Source organism: Schistocerca americana, chromosome 2, assembly GCF_021461395.2.
Source record: "Schistocerca americana isolate TAMUIC-IGC-003095 chromosome 2, iqSchAmer2.1, whole genome shotgun sequence".
NCBI classification, from domain to species: Eukaryota; Metazoa; Arthropoda; class Insecta; order Orthoptera; family Acrididae; genus Schistocerca; species Schistocerca americana.
In genome coordinates this window covers 199,655,259-199,680,119 of record NC_060120.1, presented here as the reverse complement: position 1 = coordinate 199,680,119, position 24,861 = coordinate 199,655,259, and the positions used below count along the sequence as shown (strand labels likewise).

At 38.0% G+C, this 24,861-nt stretch overlaps 1 protein-coding gene across 3 annotated transcripts in view; it reads right to left on the bottom strand.

The window, feature by feature from the left end:
• The window catches only part of LOC124595018 (solute carrier family 23 member 2), a 227,995-nt gene that overhangs the window by 29,049 nt on the left and 174,085 nt on the right, over positions 1-24,861 (bottom strand). For all 3 annotated transcript variants that reach the window (XR_006978172.1, XM_047133568.1, XM_047133569.1), the window contains 3 exons: positions 15,917-16,043; positions 10,833-10,953; positions 4,949-5,090 (listed from right to left, as the gene is read on the bottom strand). Coding sequence is in view for 2 of the 3 variants with exons in the window: in XM_047133568.1 (XP_046989524.1) it covers positions 4,949-5,090; positions 10,833-10,953; positions 15,917-16,043 (390 nt within the window). In the remaining variant the exon portion in view is untranslated. The remainder of the gene's footprint in view (positions 1-4,948; positions 5,091-10,832; positions 10,954-15,916; positions 16,044-24,861) is intronic.

Here is a 24,861-nt window from a genome sequence, read left to right as displayed (position 1 = left end):
TAATTTAAGGGTTTCAATTGTAACAGTGTTGAATCCAATCTCCCAGCATAACTGCAACCACTAACAGTGAAATGTGGCCCCAACCTTATACAGTGACAGACTGTGCTTCCAACATTACATGTCCTGCAAGGTGAGACACACAATGCTTGGCACTGCGGAGAGACTTCATGGATGCACAGTAGCTTATAGTACAGTAAAGCCCTCTATGTAGGCCAAACAGGGCAAGACTTCCATAAAAAGACACAACAAAATATATAAATACCTAACACATTAACAACTATAACAAATCAGTAATAGCCACCCACATAAGAAACACATGTCACCCATTCCATGATATTGCGTGTGGTATTCATATATTACATAAGAAGGACAGGGGACACCAAAAGGACTTACATGAAGAATTGGGAATATCCATTCATGAGCTATGGAGCTATGTTATTAAATGGTAAATCTGTAAGTAATAACGTTAACTTCTTCAGAAACTTTCCAGAGCTGAAGGACAGTTTCACTGAGTGAGAAAAAAATTGTCTTTACCAACTACTCATCTAATATTTGCCATGAAATAAACACATCTAGATATAAATACTCCATCTTCACTGTGTACTACTGTTTTAGTACTATAAACTAGTTTACCTTTTAAGACTCTTTGGATTGATGCAAACAAATTATTGTGAAAGTGTTAAGTTGTGATGTTCTTGTTACTGTGCTCTGTGTGCCACACAATGAAATTACCAACAAAAATATAAGTAAATGCACTGACAAAATGACTAATTATGCTTATCACATAACGTACATACAATCAAACAATGGAAAATCCAGGATGGAATATGACAATATTATGATAAGGGTAGTTGCTACTCACCATATAGTGAAGATGCTGAGTTGCAGAGAGGCACAACAAAAATACTGTCAGAAAGGATGCTCTTGGTCAACAAGGTCTTCGTTGGAAATAGACAACGTACACATAAACATTCACACAAATGCAACTCACACACGCATGACCATAGCCTCTGGCTGCTGAGGCCAGACTGCGAGCAGTGGCAAACAATGGGAAATGCAACTGGGGTAGGGGGGGGGGGGGGGGAGGGGGCAAGGAGGAGGTTGGGATGGGGAGGGAGAGGGATAGCAGGGTAGGGGTGGGGGACAGTGAAGTTGAAGTGCTGCTGGGGAGCGTGTAGGGACGAGGTAGAGAGAGGGTAGGGCAGCTAGATGCAGTCTGGAAGTTATATGGAGGACGGGGGAGAGGTGGAGGGGGGGAGGGGTTAGTAGGAAAGGAGAGAAGTGAAAGGTGCATTGGTGGAATAGAGGGCTCTGTAGTACTGGAATGGGATCAGAGAAGGGGCTGATGTGTTAGCACAACAACTAACTAAGGTTGAGGCCAAGAGGGTAAATGCAGGATAAATTGCAGTTAGAGTTCCGACCAGTGCAATTTGCAAAAGATGCTGTTGGTGGAAAGGATCTAGATGACACATCCTGTGAAGCAGTCACTGAAATGAAGAACATATTGTTGGATGGTGTGCTCAGAAACTGGGTGGTCCAGCTATTTCTTGGCCACTGTTTGTCTGTGGACATTCATGTGGACAGACAGCTTGTTGGTTGTCATGCCAACATAGAATGTAGCAGTGGTTGCAGCTTTGCTTGTAGATTTACATGAGTGGTTTCACAGGAAGTTCTACCTTTGATGGGATAGGTGACACTTTTGGCCAGACTGGAGTAGGTGGTGGTGGAAGGTGCAAGAAAGATCTTTTCTTGTCCTTAAGGAGGCGTTTCTTTTCTAGCATTATATGACAAGAATGCTAAGACAGAACTTCACAATGATGCTAGATGTTTTGGGATAGTAGCAGTTCTAGTAAAAATTCAGGAAGATGCTGAAAAGGTAATAGTTTCTGCTTCCAGAATGCTCTCCAAGTCTGAGATCAAATATCCTATAACCAAGAAACAGTGCCTTGCAGTTGGCTGGGCCATTAACAAGTTTGGCAAATCAATCACTAAAGTGATGTATCATCACCTGAATGCTGGCTAAGTGGCCTGAAGGATGTGTTCAGATGGGCACTGATGCTTCATGAGTGCATCATCACAATGGTATACAAAAACAGATGCAAACACAAGGATGCTGAATGACTTTCAAGGACTCCTTTGGCAGAACACAGCAGCAATGACAAAAACCATAAAAGCCTTGACAAATGAGGAACTGATCAAAGGACAATTCCAGTTAATAAATGGAACATTGTATAACAGTAACTGTTGTATGATGGAGTGGAAATGGCTGCTTACCAACACAGCTCATCAGAAGTCAATGATCTGCCACGTAGTTCCATGATGCACTGACTTGGTGACCTGGAATTCATGAAGATGTTAGAGGGAATCGGGCACAGGTCTTGCTGGCTGGGTCTCTAGCAAGCCATTAGACACTATGCAAGCCACCATAAGGAATGACATTGATGTAAGAACATGCTGCATTTATCTCTGGGGCATGTGATACCAGTACTATCTTTAGCAGTACCATTCTACTGGATTGGTAATAACTTCTTAAGGAGCTTTCCCAAGTCGACAAATGGAAATTGATGGATAGTGGTAATGCACTGACTACCTCACTCACTATGTGGTCACCAAAGCTGTGCAGAATGCTGAAGCTCCAGAAACTGTAAAATTCCTTGTGGAATACATCATTTTGACGTATGAAGCACATCAAGCAATTATCTTTGATCACGGAAAAGTCTTCCTGTCAAGACTTAGTATAAGAGATAATTTTCACATTGTGACATCCCCCAGGATGACAATTGTCTGCCACCCACAGACAAATGGCCTCACAAAATGCTTTAAGAAGACAATGGTAGATATGCTCCAGATGTATGTTGATGTCAAACAGATTAGGATAAAATACTGCCTATCATGATGTTCACATACAACATGGAAAAGTAAGATAAGGAAGATTTTACAGGTTTCCCATCATTATTTCTGCTCCATAGTTGTGAGGTGAAAATGACACTGGATACACATTTTCAATCTCAAGCAGATGATACTCAGGATGCCTACATGAAACATGTCATCACCAGAACCAAAGAAGCAAGGCAGATGGCTCGCATATAGATCCTATCCACTCAGGAGACAAAACAAGGGCACTATACCATCAAGCACTGAACAGTGAGATGTGGTTCATGAGACACAGTATGGATTTTTATGCCTGTGGGGGAAGTGAGACTACCAGAAAAGTTACTAAAGCACTTCTTTTAGCCACAGTGTTAACCTCTTTCACTTGTCAGAGATCACATATGAAGGCAAAAGAGCAGAGATGTCATTCATGTCTTCCATATAAAGCTCTGCTATAGCCCAGAGTTGCAGATCAGTGATGGTGAGGTTCAAGGAAACTGAAGATTCATTTGACAATCGTAAAGCTACAATGGGAAGGTCTACCTTTGATGCTCATCATAGTGAAGAGGATGCAACAACATGATGTTTCCATTAATAATTGCTCTCCTCTTCAGGGGGTGAGCTTTGTTCTGGTGGCATGTTCGTGTTTGTAATAAGTGTTCTTTCAATGCTAAGCACTGTATTTCATTAACGAGCCTGCCTTTGGGTTTGGACTTGATTCTGGTTATGGCATACCTACATGAGGGCGTTGTCAGTGTTGTTAAAGAATCTGAAATCAAGTATTTCAATAATATTGCTCATCAAGGGAAGGAAATTTACAGGGTGAAGCTATTTCTGTCAAAAATTCAACTTAGTCGAAGTGCCGAAGGGTTTTTAATAATAGTTATCGATTTCTGTCACTAAACTGAGTCTGACCTTGGCAGCCAGAGACCATGATCATGTGTCTGTGAGTTGCATTTGTGTGAGTGTGTGTGGGTATGCTGTCTAATTCTTATGAAGGCCTGTTTGGCTAAAAACTTTTTTTGAAAGTTTTTTTGTTGTGCCTATATGCGATCAACATCTGTGCTATATGGTGAGTAACAACTATCCTTTTCATTATACTGTCATTGTTCCATCCCGGATTTCCTATTACAAATTACATTTGTGTGTGTGTTGCTGTAACAAACTATTACCACCTTTGTTTTCTTTGGTTATTTGAGTTCCAAATTAAATGTATTTGCCATTTTAAAGAATGTTTCATTCACACCAGAAATAAACATGATGAATAGTAAAATTAATGTAAAATGATACTGAAACTTCCTGGCAGATTAAAACTGTGTGCCCGACTGAGACTCGAACTCGGGACCTTTGCCTTTCGCAGGCAAGTGCTCTACCAACTGAGCTACCGAAGCACGACTCACGCCCGGTACTCACAGCTTTACTTCTGCCAGTACCTCGTCTCCTACCTTCCAAACTTTACAGAAGCTCTCCTGCGAACCTTGCAGAACTAGCACTCCTGAAAGAAAGGATATTGCGGAGACATGGCTTAGCCACAGCCTGGGGGATGTCTCCAGAATGAGATTTTCACTCTGCAGCGGAGTGTGCGCTGATATGAAACTTCCTGGCAGATTAAAACTGTGTGCCCGACCGAGACTCGAACTCGGGACCTTTGCCTTTCGTGGGCAAGTGCTCTACCAACTGAGCTACCGAAGCCAGGAAGTTTCATATCAGCGCACACTCCGCTGCAGAGTGAAAATCTCATTCTGTTAATGTAAAATATCTGTAAGAAGAGTTTTGAATTACCTTAGCTCAACAAAAGAAAAGTCTAGAGAACATAAGGGACCATATGGAGTCTGTCACTAAAATCCTCAGCATGTTACTATCACACAATTCTTTGCATTTAAACAAGAAACATCCATTATAAGACTGAATGACATTCAATGTGTTATTTTTCTTTCAAAATGTGATAACAACATCCTATCTTCTTAACTAAGTAATATAATTTTTCCCTTTCACTTCTAAAAGAGAAATAAATGAAGGCAGCTGATGTAAGAATATAGATAATCATCAAACAGTGGCTAATAGTCTAATACAATACCTGGATAAGGGAACCGAAACCAAGGTGAATCCATTAGAATTTGTATCTTTGTGTCAGTTCTGGCAGGGTGGCCTATTTCAAGTATGTTAAATAAGGTCAGCAAGCCACAGATACCCCACATTATTAAGATTGTAAGAAGAACCTGCAATAATGAAGAATGAAAAGCAGCCTAGCAATATATAAAAATTTTGCACATTAGACCCCTACTTAGCATTCATTAATACTTGTTTCAGTGAAAAGTTAAAATTTTCACAAGCTATTGAGAACAAATAATAAATTCATAGAGATAGAAACCAGGTGATCATTTTTATGGTTAGAATGAAGCTATCACGTATTGTTTCTTAATAATGTGTGAGCAGGAATGTAGTGTTGAATCCTTAACCATTTCTCTAGAACTAAGGTGAAAAAGGTGAGAACATAAAATGAGGAAAAGAGTCGGATAAGTTAGTTCAAACAATAGATCAAGGGTAAAAAGTACAGAACACTAAAAAAGTATTATGGTAAATGAATTCAATAGCCAAAGAGATTCACTATTTTTATGGGTATGAATGAGCTTAGCTAGTTGACAGTGAACATAGGTAGAAACAAATTCCAGTTGCACATAAAACTGAAGCAAGATACATGGGAAGAAAGATAAGTATGTGTTTAGAAATTTATTAAATAAAACAGCTACATAAAGTAACAAGAGGAGATGAGGCAAACAGCATAAATACTGAAATACTTCTATGTAATACAGTATCTTGTAACAACATAGCAACAAGTGTGCCACACAGAACTGATGATGCTTTCAGAAGAGCTGACAATACTGAATCTTTGTGCTGACACTTGTGATATTTCCAAATACAAAGACAAACTGTAAAGTTTATGTTTGCTTCAGATATTTGTTATGCTAATGTTCCTGATATTCAAAAACTTAGCTGTTAATTTGGCCATACAAGTTTCTGTTTATATGGGTTCTGGCCACTATAAATGGATCTGTTTTATATATGTGAAATGAACAAAAGAAGATACCATATTTACTTTAGGTCATAATGTTTTACTTTTTAATCAGAAATATTACAGGATGGATAGATTGCTATTCACCACATAGAGGAGGCATTGCATTGCAGACTGGCACAATGAAAATGCTACAAACCATTTGAGCTTTCAGCCAAAAGGCCTTCTTTGGGAATTGGGTGAGTAGCAATCTATCCTTGTCATAATATCGTTTTTATTCCATCCTCAACTTTCCACTCTTTCTTTTAATTTTTAATCAAATGGACATTAAAATTCCCCCCCCCCCCCTTTTTTTGTTTGGTCATCAGTCTTCTGACTGGTTTGATGCAGCCTGCCACGAATTCCTCTCCTGTGCTAACCTCTTCATCTCCGAGCAGCACTTGCAGCCTGCATCCTCAATTATTTGCTGGATGTATTTAAATCTCTGTCTTCCTCTACAGTTTTTGCCCTCTACAGCTCCCTCTAGTACCATGGAAGTCATCCCCTCATGTCTTAACAGATGCCCTATCATCCTGTCCCTTCTCCTTATCCGTGTTTTCCACATGTTCCTTTCCTCTCCGATTCTGCACAGAACCTCCTCACTCCTTACCTTATCAGTCCACCTAATCTTCAACATTTGTCCATAGCATCACGTCTCAAATGCTTCAATTCTCTTCCGTTCTGGTTTTCCCACAGTCCTTGTTTCACTACCATACATGCTGTACTCCAGATGTACATTCTCAGAAATTTCTTCCTCAAATTAAGGCCGTTATTTGATATTAGTAGAGTTCTCTTGGCCAGGAATGCCCTTTTTGCCATTGATAATCTGATTTTGAATACCTCTGTGCTTTATCGATCATTGGTTATTTTTCTGCCTAGGCAGCAGAATTCCTTAACTTCATCTACTTCATGACCATCAATCCTGATGTTAAGTTTCTTGCTGTTCTCATTTCTACTACTTCTCATTACCATCATCTTTCTTCAATTTACTCTCAATCCATACTCTGTACTCATTAGACTGTTCATTTTGTTTGGTAGATCACGTAATTCTTCTTCACTTTCACTCAAGACAGCAATGTCATCAGCGAATCGTATCATCGATATCTTTTCACCTTGAATTTTAGTTCTGTTCCTGCACCTTTCTTTTATTTCCATCATTGCTTCCTCAATTTACAGATTGAACAGTAGGAGCAAAAGGCTACATCCTTGTCTTACACCCTTTTTAATATGATCACTTTATTGTTGGTTGTCCACTCTTATTATTCCCTCTTGGCTGTTGTACATATGTATATGACCCATCTCTCCCTATAACTTACCCCTACATTTTTCAGAATTTTGAACTCCTGCACCATTTTACATTGTTGAAAGCTTTTTCCAGGTTAACAAATCCTATGAACATGTCTTGATTTTTCTTTAGTCTTGCCTCCATTATTAACTACAAAGTCAGAATTGCCTCTCTCTTGTGCCATTACCTTTCCTAAACCCAAACTGATCGTTGTCTAGTGCATCCTCAATTTTCTTTTCCATTCTTCTTTATAATATTCTTGTAAGCAATTTGGATGCATGAGATGTTAAGCTGATTGTGCAATAATTCTTGGACTTGTCAGCTCTTGCTGTCTTTGGAATTGTGTGGATGATGCTTTTCAGAAAGTCAGATGGTATGTCACCAGACTTACACATTCTACATTCAACGTGAATAATTGTTTTATTGCCACTTCCCCCAGTGATTTTAGAAATTCTGATGGTGTGTTATCTATCCCTTCTGCCTTATTTGATCTTAAGTCCTCCAAAGTCCTTTTAAATTCTGATTCTAATACTGGATCCCCTATCTCTTCTAAATTGACTCTTTTTTTCTTCTTCTATCACATCAGACAAATCTTCCCCTTCATAGAGGCTTTCAATGTATTCTTTCCACCTATCCACTCTCTCCTCTGCATTTGACAGTGGAATTACCATTGCACTCTTAATGTTATCACCCTTGCTTTTAATGTCAATGAAGGTTGGTCTGACTTTCCTGTATGCTGAGTCTGTCCTTCCGACAATCATTTCTTTTTCGATGTCTTCGTATTTTTCCTGCAGTGATTTCATCTTAGCTTTCCTGAACTTCCTGTCTATTTCATTCCTGAGTGACTTGTATTTCTGTATTCCTGAGTTTCCTGAAACATTTTTGTACTTCCTCCTTTCATTGATCAATTGAAGCATTTCTTCTGTTACTCATGGTTTCTTCACAGTTATCTTCTTTGTACCTATGTTTTCCTTCCCAAATTCTGTGATGGCCCTTTTTAGAGATGTCCATTCCTCTTCAACTGTACTGCCTACTGAGCTATTCTGTATTGCTGTATCTATAACCTTAGAGAATTTCAACCGTATCTCGTCATTCCTTAGTACTTCCGTATCCCACTTCTTTGCATATTGATTTTTCCTTACTAATGTCTTACATTTCAGCCCACTCTTCATCACTACTATATTGTGAACTGAGTCTATATCTGCTCCTGGGTACACCTTACAATCCTGTATCTAATTTCAGAATCTCTGTCTGACTATGATGTAATCTAACTGAAATCTTTCTGTATCACCCAGTCGTTTCCAAGCATACCTCCTCCTCTTGTGATTCTTGAACAGAGTATTCACTATTACTAGCTGAAACTTGTCACAGAACTCAATCAGTCTTTCTACTTATTGTACAAATAATTCTATAACAGATAATTGAGAATATGAGCTCCTCTGATAAATTCTGACATCATTTGTGGTGAAGTTATCATTTTCTGCATGTAGCATTCAACCAAGAACATAATCATTTATTTTTAATTAATTATGTAGAAGGAGATAATATAATAGAAAAAAACAAAGCATCTGGGATCTATTGGTGACTTATTTACTGAATGCATGACAATTAACTGCAACAGTCCTTCATCATAAAATGTATGATGTTTAACACATACAGAAACTAAGTGGAATGCTGAGTCCTGAATTAATGTAAAAGTTGTATTCAGGATTTTAGAATTGTAAAGGATGAGCCAGACAGTAGGAGATTTTACTTTATTATATGAGCCTCCAAACGGTAACTTCATTTTTCCATTGCAGCCAAGCCACGGCCGGCAGTGTTAGCTGCCTGTAAATTCTCCCGTCCCACGGTTTAGTAACAGGAAGTCTGCACCGAGGAAGGGCACCTTGAACACGCGCCTCTCTCATGTGCTTACGAGGTAACGCCGCCCCAGGCATCGCTTAGCAGGCAACGCTCTGGAAAGTTCCATGCCGCCCGCACGGATTGCTCGGTCCTGACCAATCAGGGTGGAGGAAGCCGCGTGGTGCGTCGAATATACCCGGCCGCCCATCGTCGGGCCTGCTCTCTTGTATCCTTGCTCACCCGCGAGTCGGATGCGTGCCCTGAAGCATTGAACATCTCCCGCTTCTCCTGGTGCTGCGGCGCTGTGGACTTAGTTTTGGCAGACAACCACTTTCGGTAGCTTCGCGAACAAAGTTCGCCAAATTATAAGCTCTGGCTCACCCTCACCTCCCTAGGCCTATGTATCCCCTTTTCATCATGCTTTAGCCAATAAATGGCCTTTCTCTAAAAATTACTCTATTATTCCATAACGCCCACTGCCTGCCCATACCCACCATCCTGTACAGAATATTATTGCTGTAGGAAGAAATTGGGTGAAGGTCAAAAGAGATTGAGGAGCTGGTGTAAACAATTCCACAGTGATTAAAACAAGATTGAATATGATGAATTCATGTAACAAATGATCACTGTGATGAATAAGTTGACTTGTTAGTAGTTTCCAGTGCTAATATCACAAAATGTCCCTGCTCTCTCTTGTACTACATAAACTCTCAAGTTTATGCAATTGTCACTATATTGTATAAAAAAGAGAACTATTCTGCATTATATAACAATTGTCTGTCAATGCTCAGCTGGCACTACTTCTTCAAGAATCCATTCACCTTAATTTTTTGAGAGATTGAGCAACTACTTGTACATTGAAATGTTCTGGTAACTTTTTGAGATAATTTTTACTTGGTACTGTTTAATGCAGGACACTTTGTCCTATGACTACCTGGAATCAAATAACATTGTTTTCTACACAATATATTTTAATAATGTGCAGTGAACCTTTCTTGAGTAAATATTTTGTTTTTAGCTCAACTACATTTGCTGCCTAAGTTCATTATGAACTTTATTTAGAATGCTCATGTCATTGAAAAACATTGTCATGAGCTTTGTTTAGGATGCTCATGTCATTGAAAAACATTGTCATCTTCCTGAGAAAGATGAGGTAATTGCTGAAGTAAATAAAGGAATTCTGCAGAGTGGGTATTTACTCACAGGGAATACTTATAAACAATTTTGCGTATCCAATAAAAAAAATTTAATAATGGTTCTTAACAATGACTTATGGGAGAGTTCACTAGTAAGATCAAGGAATGGTTAAAGAAGATTAATGATACACATGCTTCTAACAGTTTGTGATGTCAGCACTGTCCAAACTCCATGAAGAACATGCACAATGCTTTAATGTCAATAATACTAGTGTATCATCAAGGCAAACCAGGCTATTTTAGAAAAATATCTAGATCAAAGATACCACTAGGCCACTAAATGATAGCTGCCACTACAGAAAAATGTAAGATATTCTCATTTTGTAAGATGACAACAAAGGTGTCATGTCAGTATGAAAAGTATAATAAAATTAAAGATACCCCATAAAGCAAGAGCTTTGAAACAATTGAAATAATAACTGAAGATGATATAGTATTAGAGACCTAAAAATTCTTATGATACAAGAATAATATGTAAGATACCTTAAATTTAATTTATGGCAATTAACTTTTCTTTTGTTTTTTATTAAAGTATTATATTCAAGACTATCACAAACTGCTTCCAGTGATAAATACAGTGACTTACTGGGAAAAGCTTGAACAATGGGAACCAGACCAAAGATAGTCCTTGACCTCTTTTATAACTGATTCCAGGAACACTGACTGATCGCATGCACTGAGAGAATACAGTCAGCATGATGATAGTCCTGTAATAACAATAAAAAGATATCACCAAAATTAAGAAAGTTTTACATTTTGGGGCTTGTTTTTCATTAGGTGTCTGTAATGAAAATTGAATATTTTTTATATACAGGTTCATTCTGTGATGATGTTACACACTTTCAGGAATGATGGCAAAGGATAACTGCATCAATTTCAGATAAGGAACACTTGTTCAAAAATGGCTCAATTGAAAGTTTTAAGTGAAAATTGTTCAGATAACTCTCACAATGGATCTCTTCTACTGCAAGCACTTTGTTGCTTTCCATATTTTGGGAGGAGGTAGTATGAACCAAAACAAGAAAAAAATGTCCAGAAAACATGGTCTCTAAAATTAACACTTCAAGAGCTATGAGTGCTTCATCATCTTCATTACTGTGAAACACATCTCTTCTATTGAATAAAGGCTAGCACTTAAGGTATACACTTTAGAGCCCATGCTTATGGGATTTCTTTTTGTTTTTGGTCTGTACCACCTCCTCCCAAATATGGCAGGAAAAAGGTTTTCATTAGAAGAGATGTGCTGTTAGAGGTGTCAGAGTGGTTTTCTCTTACAACTTTTGACTTGGTTGTTTCTGGACCAAGTCCTTTACCACAAACTGCTACATTTACCCTTCTGCATCACTCCTGAAATTTGGAACATCATCATGGAATCACCCTGTATAAATGTCTTACCTTTTTTAAAAAGCATGACACAAATGAAATAAACTGAAATGATATAAGGAATAGATCATAATTTGACAAGAGAGATAAGATTACAGAAAACTATAATCACTGCAGCTTCTTGGCAGAAAGGTAAGTACACAGACTTGGCTTTTTAATGAACATTGTTAATATATTATTATTGAGACATGTGCATTTGAAGCACATTAATAATTTTAACACTCACAAGGAACAACTTGAGTGCGAGGTCACAAGTACAATCTTTTGTAAGGCTTATTTGAGCATGTTGTGTTAACACTATGACAGGAAAAATATTAGCTGCTTATGGCTCACCACGTGTGTTTGGGGGGAGGGGGGGGGGGGGGGGGGTCACATAAAATGAATGGTTGGGAGATGCAGACATCAACTGTCTATGAAATGTATGTATTACATTTCACAAAATGGATGTAGTCACAAAGGTTCACACCATCAAGCCGGAAGGTGAATTCCTTGGGAGTTACAAACTGTGCAAGACATTCAGATAGGTATCTTCAGTAGTTACTACAACAATCAGAACCATGAGAACCTATAAAGTCAAAAACTTCAGCTTAAAAAATCAGCCCCTAGACATGAAGAACTGGAGCCAACTACAAGAAAATAATATAAGTAAAAAAGCTCATTGTAAATCTTACTCCTCTTGAAGCGTATTAAAAGCGTTAATTTTGAAGTCAGTGACAATCAACAAATGATCTGAGGGAAGGGTAGAGTGCACAGTCCTGTCCTCCATTGTCATTAGGAGCCAATATTGTGGTTGAATGGTATACAATATATGGGGCACCAAATGCCGTAAACATCATTGGCCTTTCATGAGCTCACACTCAAAGGGTTCCTTGTCAGTTTTTACATTGTATGAAAAAGAATACTTTGATAACAGAAAGTCATACCAGATAATGGTGTATATAAGAAACTAAGATGAGAAAAAATGCTGAAATGTAATACTTTTAAAATGTGGAAAAAAGCACCACGGATTTCTTGATGAGATAAACCAAAATTAAAGGCATGATGAAAATGTGTTTTATCTCCACAGAACATTATGAAAAAAACACACACACACAGACAGACAGAAGAATGAATGTTAATTTTCAAATGAAACTCTTGCACATGTTGATTACACAACACTTATCTCAGCAGTATGACTAACACAGTAGACAGCAGTGATATCTTCACTGAAAAAGATTAGGAAGAAATTCAGTAAAATATAACAACAATCTTCATTATCTGTGTATATTTACATAAAAATTGTAAAAGTTTTAAGTGTAGAAATCTATTTTTGTCTTAAATGTAATGCTGTAGAAGTTTGAGGATATTCAGTTCAGTAAAGAGGATGAATTATTGTAATATTTGGATATATGACAGACAAAGATAATAAATGAGAGCTGTTTTTCTCATCACTGCTGTTGATTTGTAATATCAGATAATGTTATATTCCATTTCTGTGCAGTAATCATAGTCAGAAAAGGAAGTTAGTTGCATATTTGATATATCCACTGCACAGTTGCATCGATCCTTTTAATTGGCTCAGGTTTGGCCTTACCTCTGTTTTTGTAGCATTCTACTATTGTTTTGTCAACCAAGTGGGTGCCATTCTTTTAATGTGCTCATAATATTTAAGCCTTCATTTTCTCATGTCACCCTGTATGTCTGCGTATTCTTCTATTTCCTTATTATTTCTCAGCCTATAAGTCTCTCCATCAGTAATTTTGGGGCCCAATAATCCTTATTCCTTTCTTTTGAATTTTTTAAATATCCATCTTTCTATTTAAAAGTTTCTGCTCCTGCTCTATAAAAACATTCAGGTTTGATTACAGTGCTGTAATGCCTAAGCTAGAAAGCGATTTTTTTATTGTAAATATTTTGTGTTAAGTTGAATGCAATTGCCATTTTTTGACAGCGAACTTTGTTTGCAGCTTTTTCCAGACCGTTCTCTTGTACAATTTCCCCCAAGCATTTAAATTGAGAAACACTTTTTATTTTGCCATATTTCATGTTCAAGAACTTTGGTATTTGTTTGTTGCATCTCATATATTCCATTTTTTCGAGTGATATTTGTAGTCCTACTTTTTCTGCAACTTCTTTAAGAATTTAAATTTGTTTTTGAGTTGTTCTAATATCTCTAGTTAAAACTGCCAGATCATCTGCAAAGGTGAGGCAACCTGCTCTGATATTACTTCTATTTAAATTGATTGATTGTTCTGTATTTTGACTCGAGTTCTGCTCTGGCCATTCCATAATTACCTTTTCCAAAACACAGTTAGACAGTAATGGGGAGAGGTCTTTATATCAAATTGTTCAGAAATTTGCACCATGAATTTAATGTTTCCTTAATCAGTGTTAGAGTTTTTTTTATCTAGCCACTGTTCCTTTCAAATTTGGAAAAGAAATTCACAATCAACTAAGCTGTTGACCTTTTTAAAATCCACAAATGAGTATACAATATTGTCACCAGAAACCCTTTGGTGCCTACGGATTAGTTTTAAATTAAGAATTTTTCCTGGACAGGATCCGTTTGGTCTAAAGCCTGCTTGGCATTCACCAATTTTTTTGACAATACAGTAGGTAACTTTCTGAATTTTCATGATGTAATAGAAATTTCAACTCCTTTATCAAATACTGTTGTTCTCGTAATTACAGTGGTACCTGCACTGCAATTTACTCTGGCCAACGATCACTATCTCAAAGCTGGACATTGTAACGTAACTTTTTGGTCATATTTGCAGTGCTACTGCTGTTACTCAGCTTATCAGTTACATACTATTTGTTACCTGTGACAAGAGTTTTCGTTTATGTTGTGTTGACCTGGTCTTACTAATGAAGGGATTTTTCAGATTCTGGAGAATGCAAATCTTGAATCAGGAAGTGACTTATTGGATACAGATGAGGATTTTCTGCCAAAGACAACAGATGATGAAGATAGGTAAACTGAGGTGGAATTACTGTTAGTAGACATCTCCCCATCTCAATGCCTGCCACAACATCTGAAGTCCGGAACACTGATTTATAGCAATTTACGTTAAGCACATTAATGTTGGTAAGGTTCATGTAATTAATATAATTTCACAATGTACAGAGCTTTGTGCTTGTTTGATGTTATTGTATTCCTACAGTAAAAAGGCTTGGTTCTTCTAATAATTTCCGGGTATGCAGCCGGATCCCGTCGACATTCTGCCACGATATTTCGGCCCAGAGACGTCCGGCCATCATCAGGTGAGTACACAACTACTGAAGAGCCCAGGTGCATTCGCGGTATTTATGCCGAATCTCCCGCATGTGAAATGTACTGGCATCCTACAGCGCATGCGTCAGGTGTTGACATGCGCAGCATAGCCGAGTTTTCCTTTCCTTTCCACCTTTATTTCCACCACCGAGGGCAGCACGTACAACTCGGCTATGCTGCGCATGTCAACACCTGACGCATGTGCTGTAGGATGCCAGTACATTTCACATGCGCGAGATTCGGCATAAATACCGTGACTGCACCTGGGCTCTTCAGTAGTTGTGTACTCACCTGATGATGGCCGGACGTCTCTGGGCCGAAATATCGTGGCAGAATGTCGACGGGATCCGGCTGCATACCCGGAAATTATTAGAAGAAGAAATACGCCGGGAAAATTTCAGAAGTCACAGGCTTGGTTCTGATGATGACATGTCAGAGGATTTTATATTATGACATGTTCTGAAGTAACATGTAAGTGATGTGTTATTTTCACCATTTTTATAATGTACTTTGTTTTTCATATTTTTTAGCTTTTGCAGTACCACTTGATAATGGCCCTAGGGCCAAAACTGAAATTGTGAAATAAATCATTTCTACAGTCAACAGCAAATATGATGTCCTTTTCTCTCAGCATACTTGTTGCAAATGAACGGGTTGTTTTTCTGACATTTGTTTACTGTGTAAAATAGTAGAAATCATTATACTGTTTTAAATGCCATTAAGATATGAAAAAATGCTACTGCAACACTGAAAATCATTCTAATTTCAATGGAAAAATTGTTTGTGCTAATGAGAAAACTATCTGACAATAATTTTAAAATTCCTTTACAGTGCAAGGTTCACAGTTCTGTAACATTTTTGAAAGATAACATTCTCATCTGTGAGTGTTAGCTTTCTATCCCAGAGTTAAAATGTTATCCCTAAAAAATTAAGCAGAGATTCCAAGATCTTGAACTGACTAATGACAAGAAGAAACCAACATCAAGAATATTCAGAGCACTGTATAGAAAAAAAAGTGCTGGTTAATGTCTTACCCCATTGATATTCCCCAGTGTTGTGATGCTGCATCAGCAGCATTCTCAAAGAGGGACAAACCAACTAATGAGACTGTTGGTACAATGGTGAGAGGTGTAACATATTTGAGGATAACACCAATTATGCCTGAAATAGTTAAGTCTCAAATTAATTGACAAGCAGAACACCACACTTAAAATTTTAAAAATTAAAAATCACGTTATGCAAAGCATAATTAGTGAACAGTATTAGCACAAAATTATTGTCTTAGTTGACCAAAGATCTGATGGGTCCTATCTTTTTCTTCCTAAAAGTAAATTACATACCATGTTCTGTAAAATGGAGGAAACCATTCACAGATTTATAGTAAGCCTAGTAATGTATTAATATTGAGAATCAAATTTTTTGAACTGTTTTCATTTCATGCATTAACAATGAATTATCAATAGTAATCATAAATTATCAATAATATTGATCCAATGAGTCAGTGATATTTGATTTAACTGATTTGTTTCACACTACTGGAAAACACAACTTGATAAGAACAGGAGTACTCAAGGAACTGTAAAATGTAAAGGCAAAGAGAAAATATGACAATAAGCTACACTTGCATTCCAAAAAAAAAGATAAAATAATCTTTGGATCTTAATCTGAAGCCCACTGCGGTACATTGGAGCCTCTGGAACGTGAGGGTACTCATAATGCACTTGTCGGCCTGCTTAGGTGTAGACTGCTGGCATCTCCAGGATTTCTTGCAGGTTTGTTATCTGCAGTGAGGATGAGACTTCAGATTGTATGCCCAGTCTTACCACCAGTCTGACTTGAAGTTGCCGATGCAGAGTCCTTGGTTTCCTGTTGTTCTATTGGGGTGCCCAGTGTTAGCAAATATGTCAGATTTGTGTGGCACCATCAGCAGCTTGTCTTTACACATTATCATGCTATAAAATTCTGGACAGCCCAGAGTATGGTGGAACAGGGCATCATTTCTTAACATTATGTGAAAGGGTGTTTTAAGGTCTTGGTGCTCCCCATGGCAGGATGCTGATGAAGGTCATACTTAGATATTTTGACTTTAATGTGCTACAGTAAATATGGCAGTTCTGTCTTGACTGGTAGCTAAAGAAACTCTGATGGTAGCTGTAATGTTTCTCCATAAACTATAACTGCTGTCAATGCTCGGAGATCTGGCTTACATGTTCTGCACTGGCCCAGTAAAACCAGTGGCAATACAGAGGTCCACCTGTTTCCATGACTTGTTAAGTGCAGTTTTTAAGGTTCTGCACCAGTGCTCCACCATCCCATTGCTTGCTGGGTGGTATCTGGTTGATAGTTGGCATTGGAAACTGCATTACTTGGAAAGCTTAAGGGACAGTATCAACTTGAATTGACATCCCTGATCCATTATGGCCTCAGCTGGACAGCCAAAATGGGATACCCATGCTGTTAAAAAGTCTCTTGCTGTTGTCTCTGCTGAGATATCACTAATTGGAATTGCCTCTGCCCACCAAATGTGTCTATTGGCCATGGTAAATATATAGCAATACCCTTCTGGTGGCACTAGTGGACCAATGTTATCTAAAGGGATGTGGGAGAAATGCCTTGTCGTCTCTGGGAATTCTCCCAGTGACTTATGTACTCGTCTGAGCATTTTATAAGGTTGTCACACTACGCACGTTCTCGCCATTGACAACAGTTTTCCTTATACCAGCCAAACTAACCTCTCTGTCATCAGCTTGATGATTGCTTTTGTGCTAGGGTGAATGAGGTTATGGATACTGTCGAAAACTGTTTTTCATAGTGTTCCAGGCACAAAGGGTATTGGGGTAGGTCTGGGAACATCACATCAAATAATGTCCTCAGTACCAACAACTGCACTAACTAACTGCTACACAAACTTGGGGCGAAAGAAAAATCTGAGAATTCCAGGTGTGGAGAGGAAGGGGGGGGGGGGGGGCTGTTCTTTCCTCTCCAGTGAGATATGCTACTCATAAACAGTAGTTTAATTGCAGTTATTAAATACTGGTAATTTATGTGGAATAATAGTCATAAGATTAACAAACTTTGAAATATTAAGCATTCAGAAATTTGTGATTTATAAAACTCAATAAAACCAAATTTCTATGCATGGTTCAAAACACAGAATTCCTGAGATTTTAAGAAATTCATGAAAACCCCTGAGATTTCCCTGATTTTTTCCAGGTAAAATGTAATTCCCTGAGAATTTCAGGTTTTCCAGAAGAATCACCACCCTGTTGCTTAGCAGAAGAGCAGTTGAATTGTTCTGTATATATTCTTGCAGCTGCTTACCCATAGCCTGCACTGCACTGAGTCCCCTACAATTAACAGTACACAAGATAGCACCAGTTCTTCAAAAAGAATCAGCTTGCACAACTTATGCCCCTTTTATGTGCCACATATCTGTTGTAAACTGGCTGCTAAATTATTATAGTGAGAAAATTGTCATAGAGAACACCCATACTTGAATTTGCTAAAAGAAAATGTGACTGATTTGTGATCTGTATATATTACGAATGGTCTGACCTCCATGTAAGGGCAGATATGCTACACAGCTTTATGTATGGGTAACAGCTCTTCATCGTATGCACTCCATTTGGTCTGAGCTTCCATGAGTTTACAGGAGAGAAAACCCAAGCGTTTCCAATTCCTTTTTGACATAATGGTGAAGAGCTGTCCTGATAGCCTGTTGGCTACTGCCTACCACTATTGCTTATGGCACATCTCAGACCGAGTGCTGATATCATCTGACAGTCCTGCTGTCAGCAGTGCTTCAATCTCTGCTGGTCCTGTAGGTGTTGCTGACACAAATTAATGATTTCATGGCATCTTCTTAATTTCTGGGAATCTAATTGGCATGGAATATCCTTAATGACCTTGATCTTCTCTCTGCCAAAACTGTATGCTTGAGGAATACTACCTGCTTCTGGTGCAAAACACAGTTTTCTTCATTTATTAGTACACCATACTTGTGTGTCCTGCTGAACAGTGCTCTGAGGTGTACCTCCTGCAATACTGCCATTTGCAAAAAATCTAGATATAATCCAGTAAAATATATATTTGGTTATCTAATATCATTTTTATATCAAAGTATACAGCAGTCTAACATCATGTATAAAGTTATAAATTTTTGCTAAGCTGTACGACAATTCCAGAGACCCAATGTTCATTACAATAGCATCCGTTTAACGCTATTTCAATCTTCTTTCTGTAATTAGATTGTTAAAAATGAAATCACATGGCCAACTTTGTCTTGCCTTTTCTTCTAGATTATGAAGCTGAATGATGATAGTTATAATTGCACATGCTAGGACCATTGTCTCACTTATTGTGCAATTAAGTGTGTGCTGAATAATAATATGATTATTCCATATTCTAGCATTCATCATTTGTAACACTTTGTTTCCTTTTGCCATCAGCAGTATTTCAAAAGAAGTTAAATCTAATGAGTCACCATTAACAAACTGCCCAGTATTTTAGCTGCTGACAAAATTATCAAGATCTAATCACTTCACCATAATCATTTTATCATTACAGTTGAACTGGCATCATTTGGTAACATTGCCCATTTTACATTTAACAGGAATAAATGGCATTACTTGTACACTGAACTTCCAAATTGTTGACATAATCAGATAGGTTACATAGACAAGATTGGTAGAGTAGCAAATAATGAGATTACAATTGCACTGGTCACTGTTAATGTGGCCAAAAATTACATACATTATGAGTTATGCAAGCAGAGGTTAAATAGAAGACAGTGCCAGATTGCAATTGATTTCAAATTTCTAAATGGCTATGTTTTCCAATTCATTCATAATGCAGCTAAAACAAACTTTATCTTTTTTTAGAGAGAGATAGTTCATCAGATAAAAGAAACAGAAACTATCACCTTGACTACAAAGCTCTATCATGTCTAGGTGGCATTTTCTTAAACCAAATGGCATACATAGATATTTTAAAAGAACAAACAGTGTTATTATTGCAGTCTTGGGTATGTTATCCTCTGCTGTTGGTATCTGATTGTAAGCCTTTCTGCAACTGACCATGCTGAAGATCATAGCTCCAGCTAGTATATTGTGTAACCCCTTATGTTAGGGGTCTGACAACAGTCTTGCTGCAATGGTAACACCGGTTCCCATCAGATCACTGAAGTTCAGCGCTGTTGGGCTGGGCTAGCACTTGGATGGGTGACCATCCGCTCTGCCGAGTGCTGTTGGCAAGTAGGGTGCACTGAGCCCTTGTGAGGCAAACTGAGGAGCTACTTGATTGAAAAGTAGCGGCTCCAGTCTCGTAAACTGACAAACGGCTGGGAGAGCGGTGTGCTGACCACACGCCCCTCCATATCCGCATCCAGTGATGCCTGTGGGTTGAGGATGATACGGCAGCCAGTCGGTACAGTTGGATCTTCATGGCCTGTTCAGACAGAGTTTAGTTTAGTTTTTATGTTAAGGGTCTGGGATGGTACATGCATTTTATCTTCACAGGGCCTCCAAGTGCTGTCTTTCTTTTTTACCAAATGCTATGGTGGTGCCCAAGGACTGTCCAGTCTGTGTATAGTGCCAACTTGCATCATCTGTTCAAACTCTGCTTTTGCTGGAGTGAAATAGTAAGATACCAATCTTCTTGGCCATTGAGAAACTAGTTGGCCAGTTGCTTTTTTAATATGATGCACTGTGATTTTTTGCACTTTACCTGGTTGGTTATCAGCTTCCTGTCTGGTCTCCTGTACAAGTTATAGGGCGAGAAGGTAGTATTTGTAGAACCTCTGCCTATAGTACCTGTAATGATTTCACTGTCCACTGTAAATTGCATTGCACTGAGATTTATGTACAGCCTTTAATGACTAAAAAGTTCACTCCTAATATTAGTTCAAATACATTTGAGAACAAGAACTTCCACTGCTGAAACCCAGGTCAACTTCCACTTTGCGATCACCATACACTGTTATGGGCGAATTATTGGCTGCCACTATATGGATAGGCATTGCTATAATTGTGTTTGTATCCTGTCTGACTGGTAGTATGCTTACATCAGAACACAAGTCAATCAGACAGCAATGTTTTGCTTTTGTTCCTCAGATACAACCAGCTTGATGATGTAAGGGCATGACTGATTCTCTGCATGTATGGCCAAGCTGGCATTAATTATTTGCTCAATCTTGAATGCTGTGCATTGATTAAATTCTCTTATGTGCTTGATATTGCTTTCAGGACCCATGTTGTTTCCTTTAATTAGAACTTGGTGCTCTTGTGGAATTTTGTTGCTTGTTGCACCTACTACAGGCCACTAAGCCCATTTGAGTATGTGCATGAAGACATGAATCTTGTGACTCAGTCACCAAAATGCCTGTGATATCAGCACACCAGGTTGCATTGCTTCTCTTGTGCTATTTGTCAGTCTGCTTCCTTCTTCTGAAATGATGGATGCCTGTCTTTTTCATTTTGTCTGGTATAGGTCCACTCATCAACCGTCAGTGCTGAGTCTGCTTGGAATTTTAAACTTCTAAGCTGATCCCTATTGCTACTTCTTCTGAATAACTGCTGATTCCCCCAAGCTGACAATCACTGGCTGCTTGCGTCATTACAGACATGCTGTCTTATCTATATTCACATACACTTTGTCCATTACTGTAAGTACCGAGTTGATGTCACTTCTCCCACAAGCTGCCACTGCTGTTTTTTCCAGTAATGGCAGCTGCATCAACCATACATGATGTGGTGTCACATTAAATATTGCCTATTTTCCAACAATGCTCTTTGAGTGATACCAGAACTCCCACAGCATTGTGTCACCAACATGCTCACTCTGTAATAGCTGCTGCAGTTTTATGTAACAATTTGCATGTTCAGCTAACTAGCATTTTCCTCAAATGGAGGTATTGTTGCTCTGAAGGTAGTTTCAATATAATACCTGAGATCATTGCCACTGCCTGGGCATCTACATTGTTGACCGCTACAGCAAAATTCATGCAGGCATTCATAATGTTATTTTGCATAAATGTCAAGTCAAACACTGAACCACAACTATGGCTTTTCCAGCAGAAACTTTGGAATCTGCATTTTCGTTTGTGGGTAACAAACTGTGTTAGACTCATTGAGCAAGTTGCTTGTCCTATTTTCAGCTTGTCCCATCATTTGCTGAGATAATATTGTGTCCTTTCATGACCTGATTTGAACTGGAAGGTAATCTATTTTGTTTTGTTGGTCTTCTTGTAGCTGTAACAACTGCATCTTTATCTGACCCATTTGGCATTTTGACACAAAGTCACAATTTGGCTTTGCACCTTTCCTGGGGTGTCTATGCTTTTCAGTTTTCCAGTGTTCACTATTTTATAGTAATCATCCATTATTCGATAATACTGATACAATGAGCAAGCAATATTTGGTTTAATTGATTTATTTCACACACAGTTAAGAAAAAATTAAAATGAGCGTGTGGCATTGTTGGCTGGGAGGCCCCATCCGGGGAAGTTCGACCGCCCAGTGCAATTCTTACTTCAGTCGATGCCACATTGGGTGACTTGCGTACCAGTGATGAGGATGAAATGATGATGAGGACAACACAACACCCAGTCCACGAGGGGAGAAAATCTACAACCCGGCCGGTAATCAAACCCGGGCTTGCTGCATGGGATACAAGCATGTTACCACTCAGCCAAGCAGGCGGACGCAGTTAGGAAAATTTATAATGAGAAGAATGTGAGTAAACAAGGAACCATAAAACTTAAAGAAAAAGACAAAAAGTTACCACAGTAAGATGTGCCTGCAGTGTAAAGAACAATAAAATACACTCTGCTTCTAAAACCAAACTCATTCCTTCTTGCATATATATATAATGTTTTGTAGTACATAATAACCTATCCTTTAACAGTAACCATAATTCTCATGTAAATGTTAAATATGAGGTACTAGAAGAAAAAATCTGAAAAATATAATTAAATAAACAGTAGGTTTCTGTGAAGCCATAGCTTTTTCATTAACTGTGTGAGAGACTAAACTGAAGGCTTTTCGAGCACAAATTACATTATGTTATGTGAATTTTATTTCATGGACTCCTTACAGAGACATTTCTGGGATGCAGAAAGATGTCATTGGTGTATATTTTATTTAAGTACAGCACAATAAAATGAATTAACTTAACAAGTCTTTGTAGTATTGTAATACTAATATTAATTATACTATATCCTAACACACTAATTTTAAGAGTTTCTGTGAAAATACTCTTCAGCAGTGTAGAAGGAACTGCTGCAGTGTATCATCATTTGGAATCACAGGGCCTTCTGTTTTTGAAGACAATTGCAACAATATTGTTACTCTAATGTTCACATATTAAACCACTTCCTACTGAGGCAGACTGCTGATCTTCTGTAACTGCAGTCACATTCTTCCAGCAAGATGGGGCTACATGCCATACCTTGTGGCATTCCATTAACATGCTACAGCTTTCCCAGTCATCTCATCTCCAAGAACTGGGACGTTTTCTAGCCTCGCAAGATTCCCTGACCTTTCAGTGAGTGATTTCTTAATTCAAGGTCATTAAAAACCTCAGATCTTCTGGTGAGAACAAACCACACACCATCCAGCAATTGCAGGATCAAACATGAGAGGAAATTAATCAAATTCCAGTTTGTGAAGCAGAATGGTGGCCACCAATGTGGTGTCATTTTCAAGTGATAGGTATTTCAAATTGCAAACATTGTAAATTCATATTGTATTTCTTTTATATCACTACAAATAAATTTGAATTGCTGGTAGAGGTTTAAAATAACCCATTTCACTGCCACATCTTTTAGTTGTCATTACATCAGCCGATTGTATCAGCCGAAAAATGAAAACAATGTGGGACACAGTGAAGGGGGAGACTGGGAGATCCAGGAAAGAGGAGGGGTGGAGAGCTTTAAGATTAGTTAGTTAGCTAGTTAGTTACGTGTTCCATGAATCATTTTACATGATAGATTGTAATGATGTGGAATGAGACATTTTGCATTCATGTTGTAAATTAATTTGTACAGTTACATTCCAAACATTTCTAAGTTTTTTTATTTTCATTTTTTTATTACAGGATGAGAAAAGATATAGAGATGTGAATTAGTAATTCCTACCTGCCACCTTTTAGGCATCACAGTAACAGAAATGTTCTATCGAATACAAGAGTTGTCAAGGAGAAGCTACTCAGTTTGTTTTCCAATTTTTCTTTGCTGTCTGCCAGACATTTTATATCATATCATTTCATCACTGGCTAAGTGATCAAAAATTTTTGTTGCAGCATTGTGCACCCTATTTTGTGCTAAAGATGACCTTATGTGGAGTAATGAATGTCATTTTTCCTTCTGACATTGTAATTATGTACATCATTGTCCTTTTTGAACTGTAGTGGATTATTTACCACAAACTTCATGTGGGAGTAAATATACTGTGAAGAAGTAATCAGAATGCTCAATTCCTTAAACAGATATCTGCAAGACAATCATGAGTCAGCATCACATATTGTTCTTACAACACCTTTTTGTGCAATGAAGAGGTTCTTTTTTCAGGATGAGTTACCCCAGAACATTATTCCATATGACATTATCAAATGAAAACATGCAAAATATATAAACTTACCAATTTGTCTCCATCCAAGGTTTTTAATGATTCTAAGCACAAATGTGCCTGAACTAAGTTGTTTTAGGAGTTCCAAAATGTGTTTTTCCAATTTAAATTCTCACCTCTCTGTACCCCTAGGAATTCTGAAGTTTCCCCCTATTTCTTATTTCTTCATCATGTGTTACACTTATCATTGGTGTAGTACCCCTAGATATGCAGAACTGAATATGTTGTGTCTTTTTTAAATTAAGGGTGAGACCATTCACAGAAAATCAGTCACTGATACTTTTAAGAATTTTATTTACCATTTTATCTGTTTCTGTATATATACTTGGATTGATTACAATATTAGTGTCACTTGC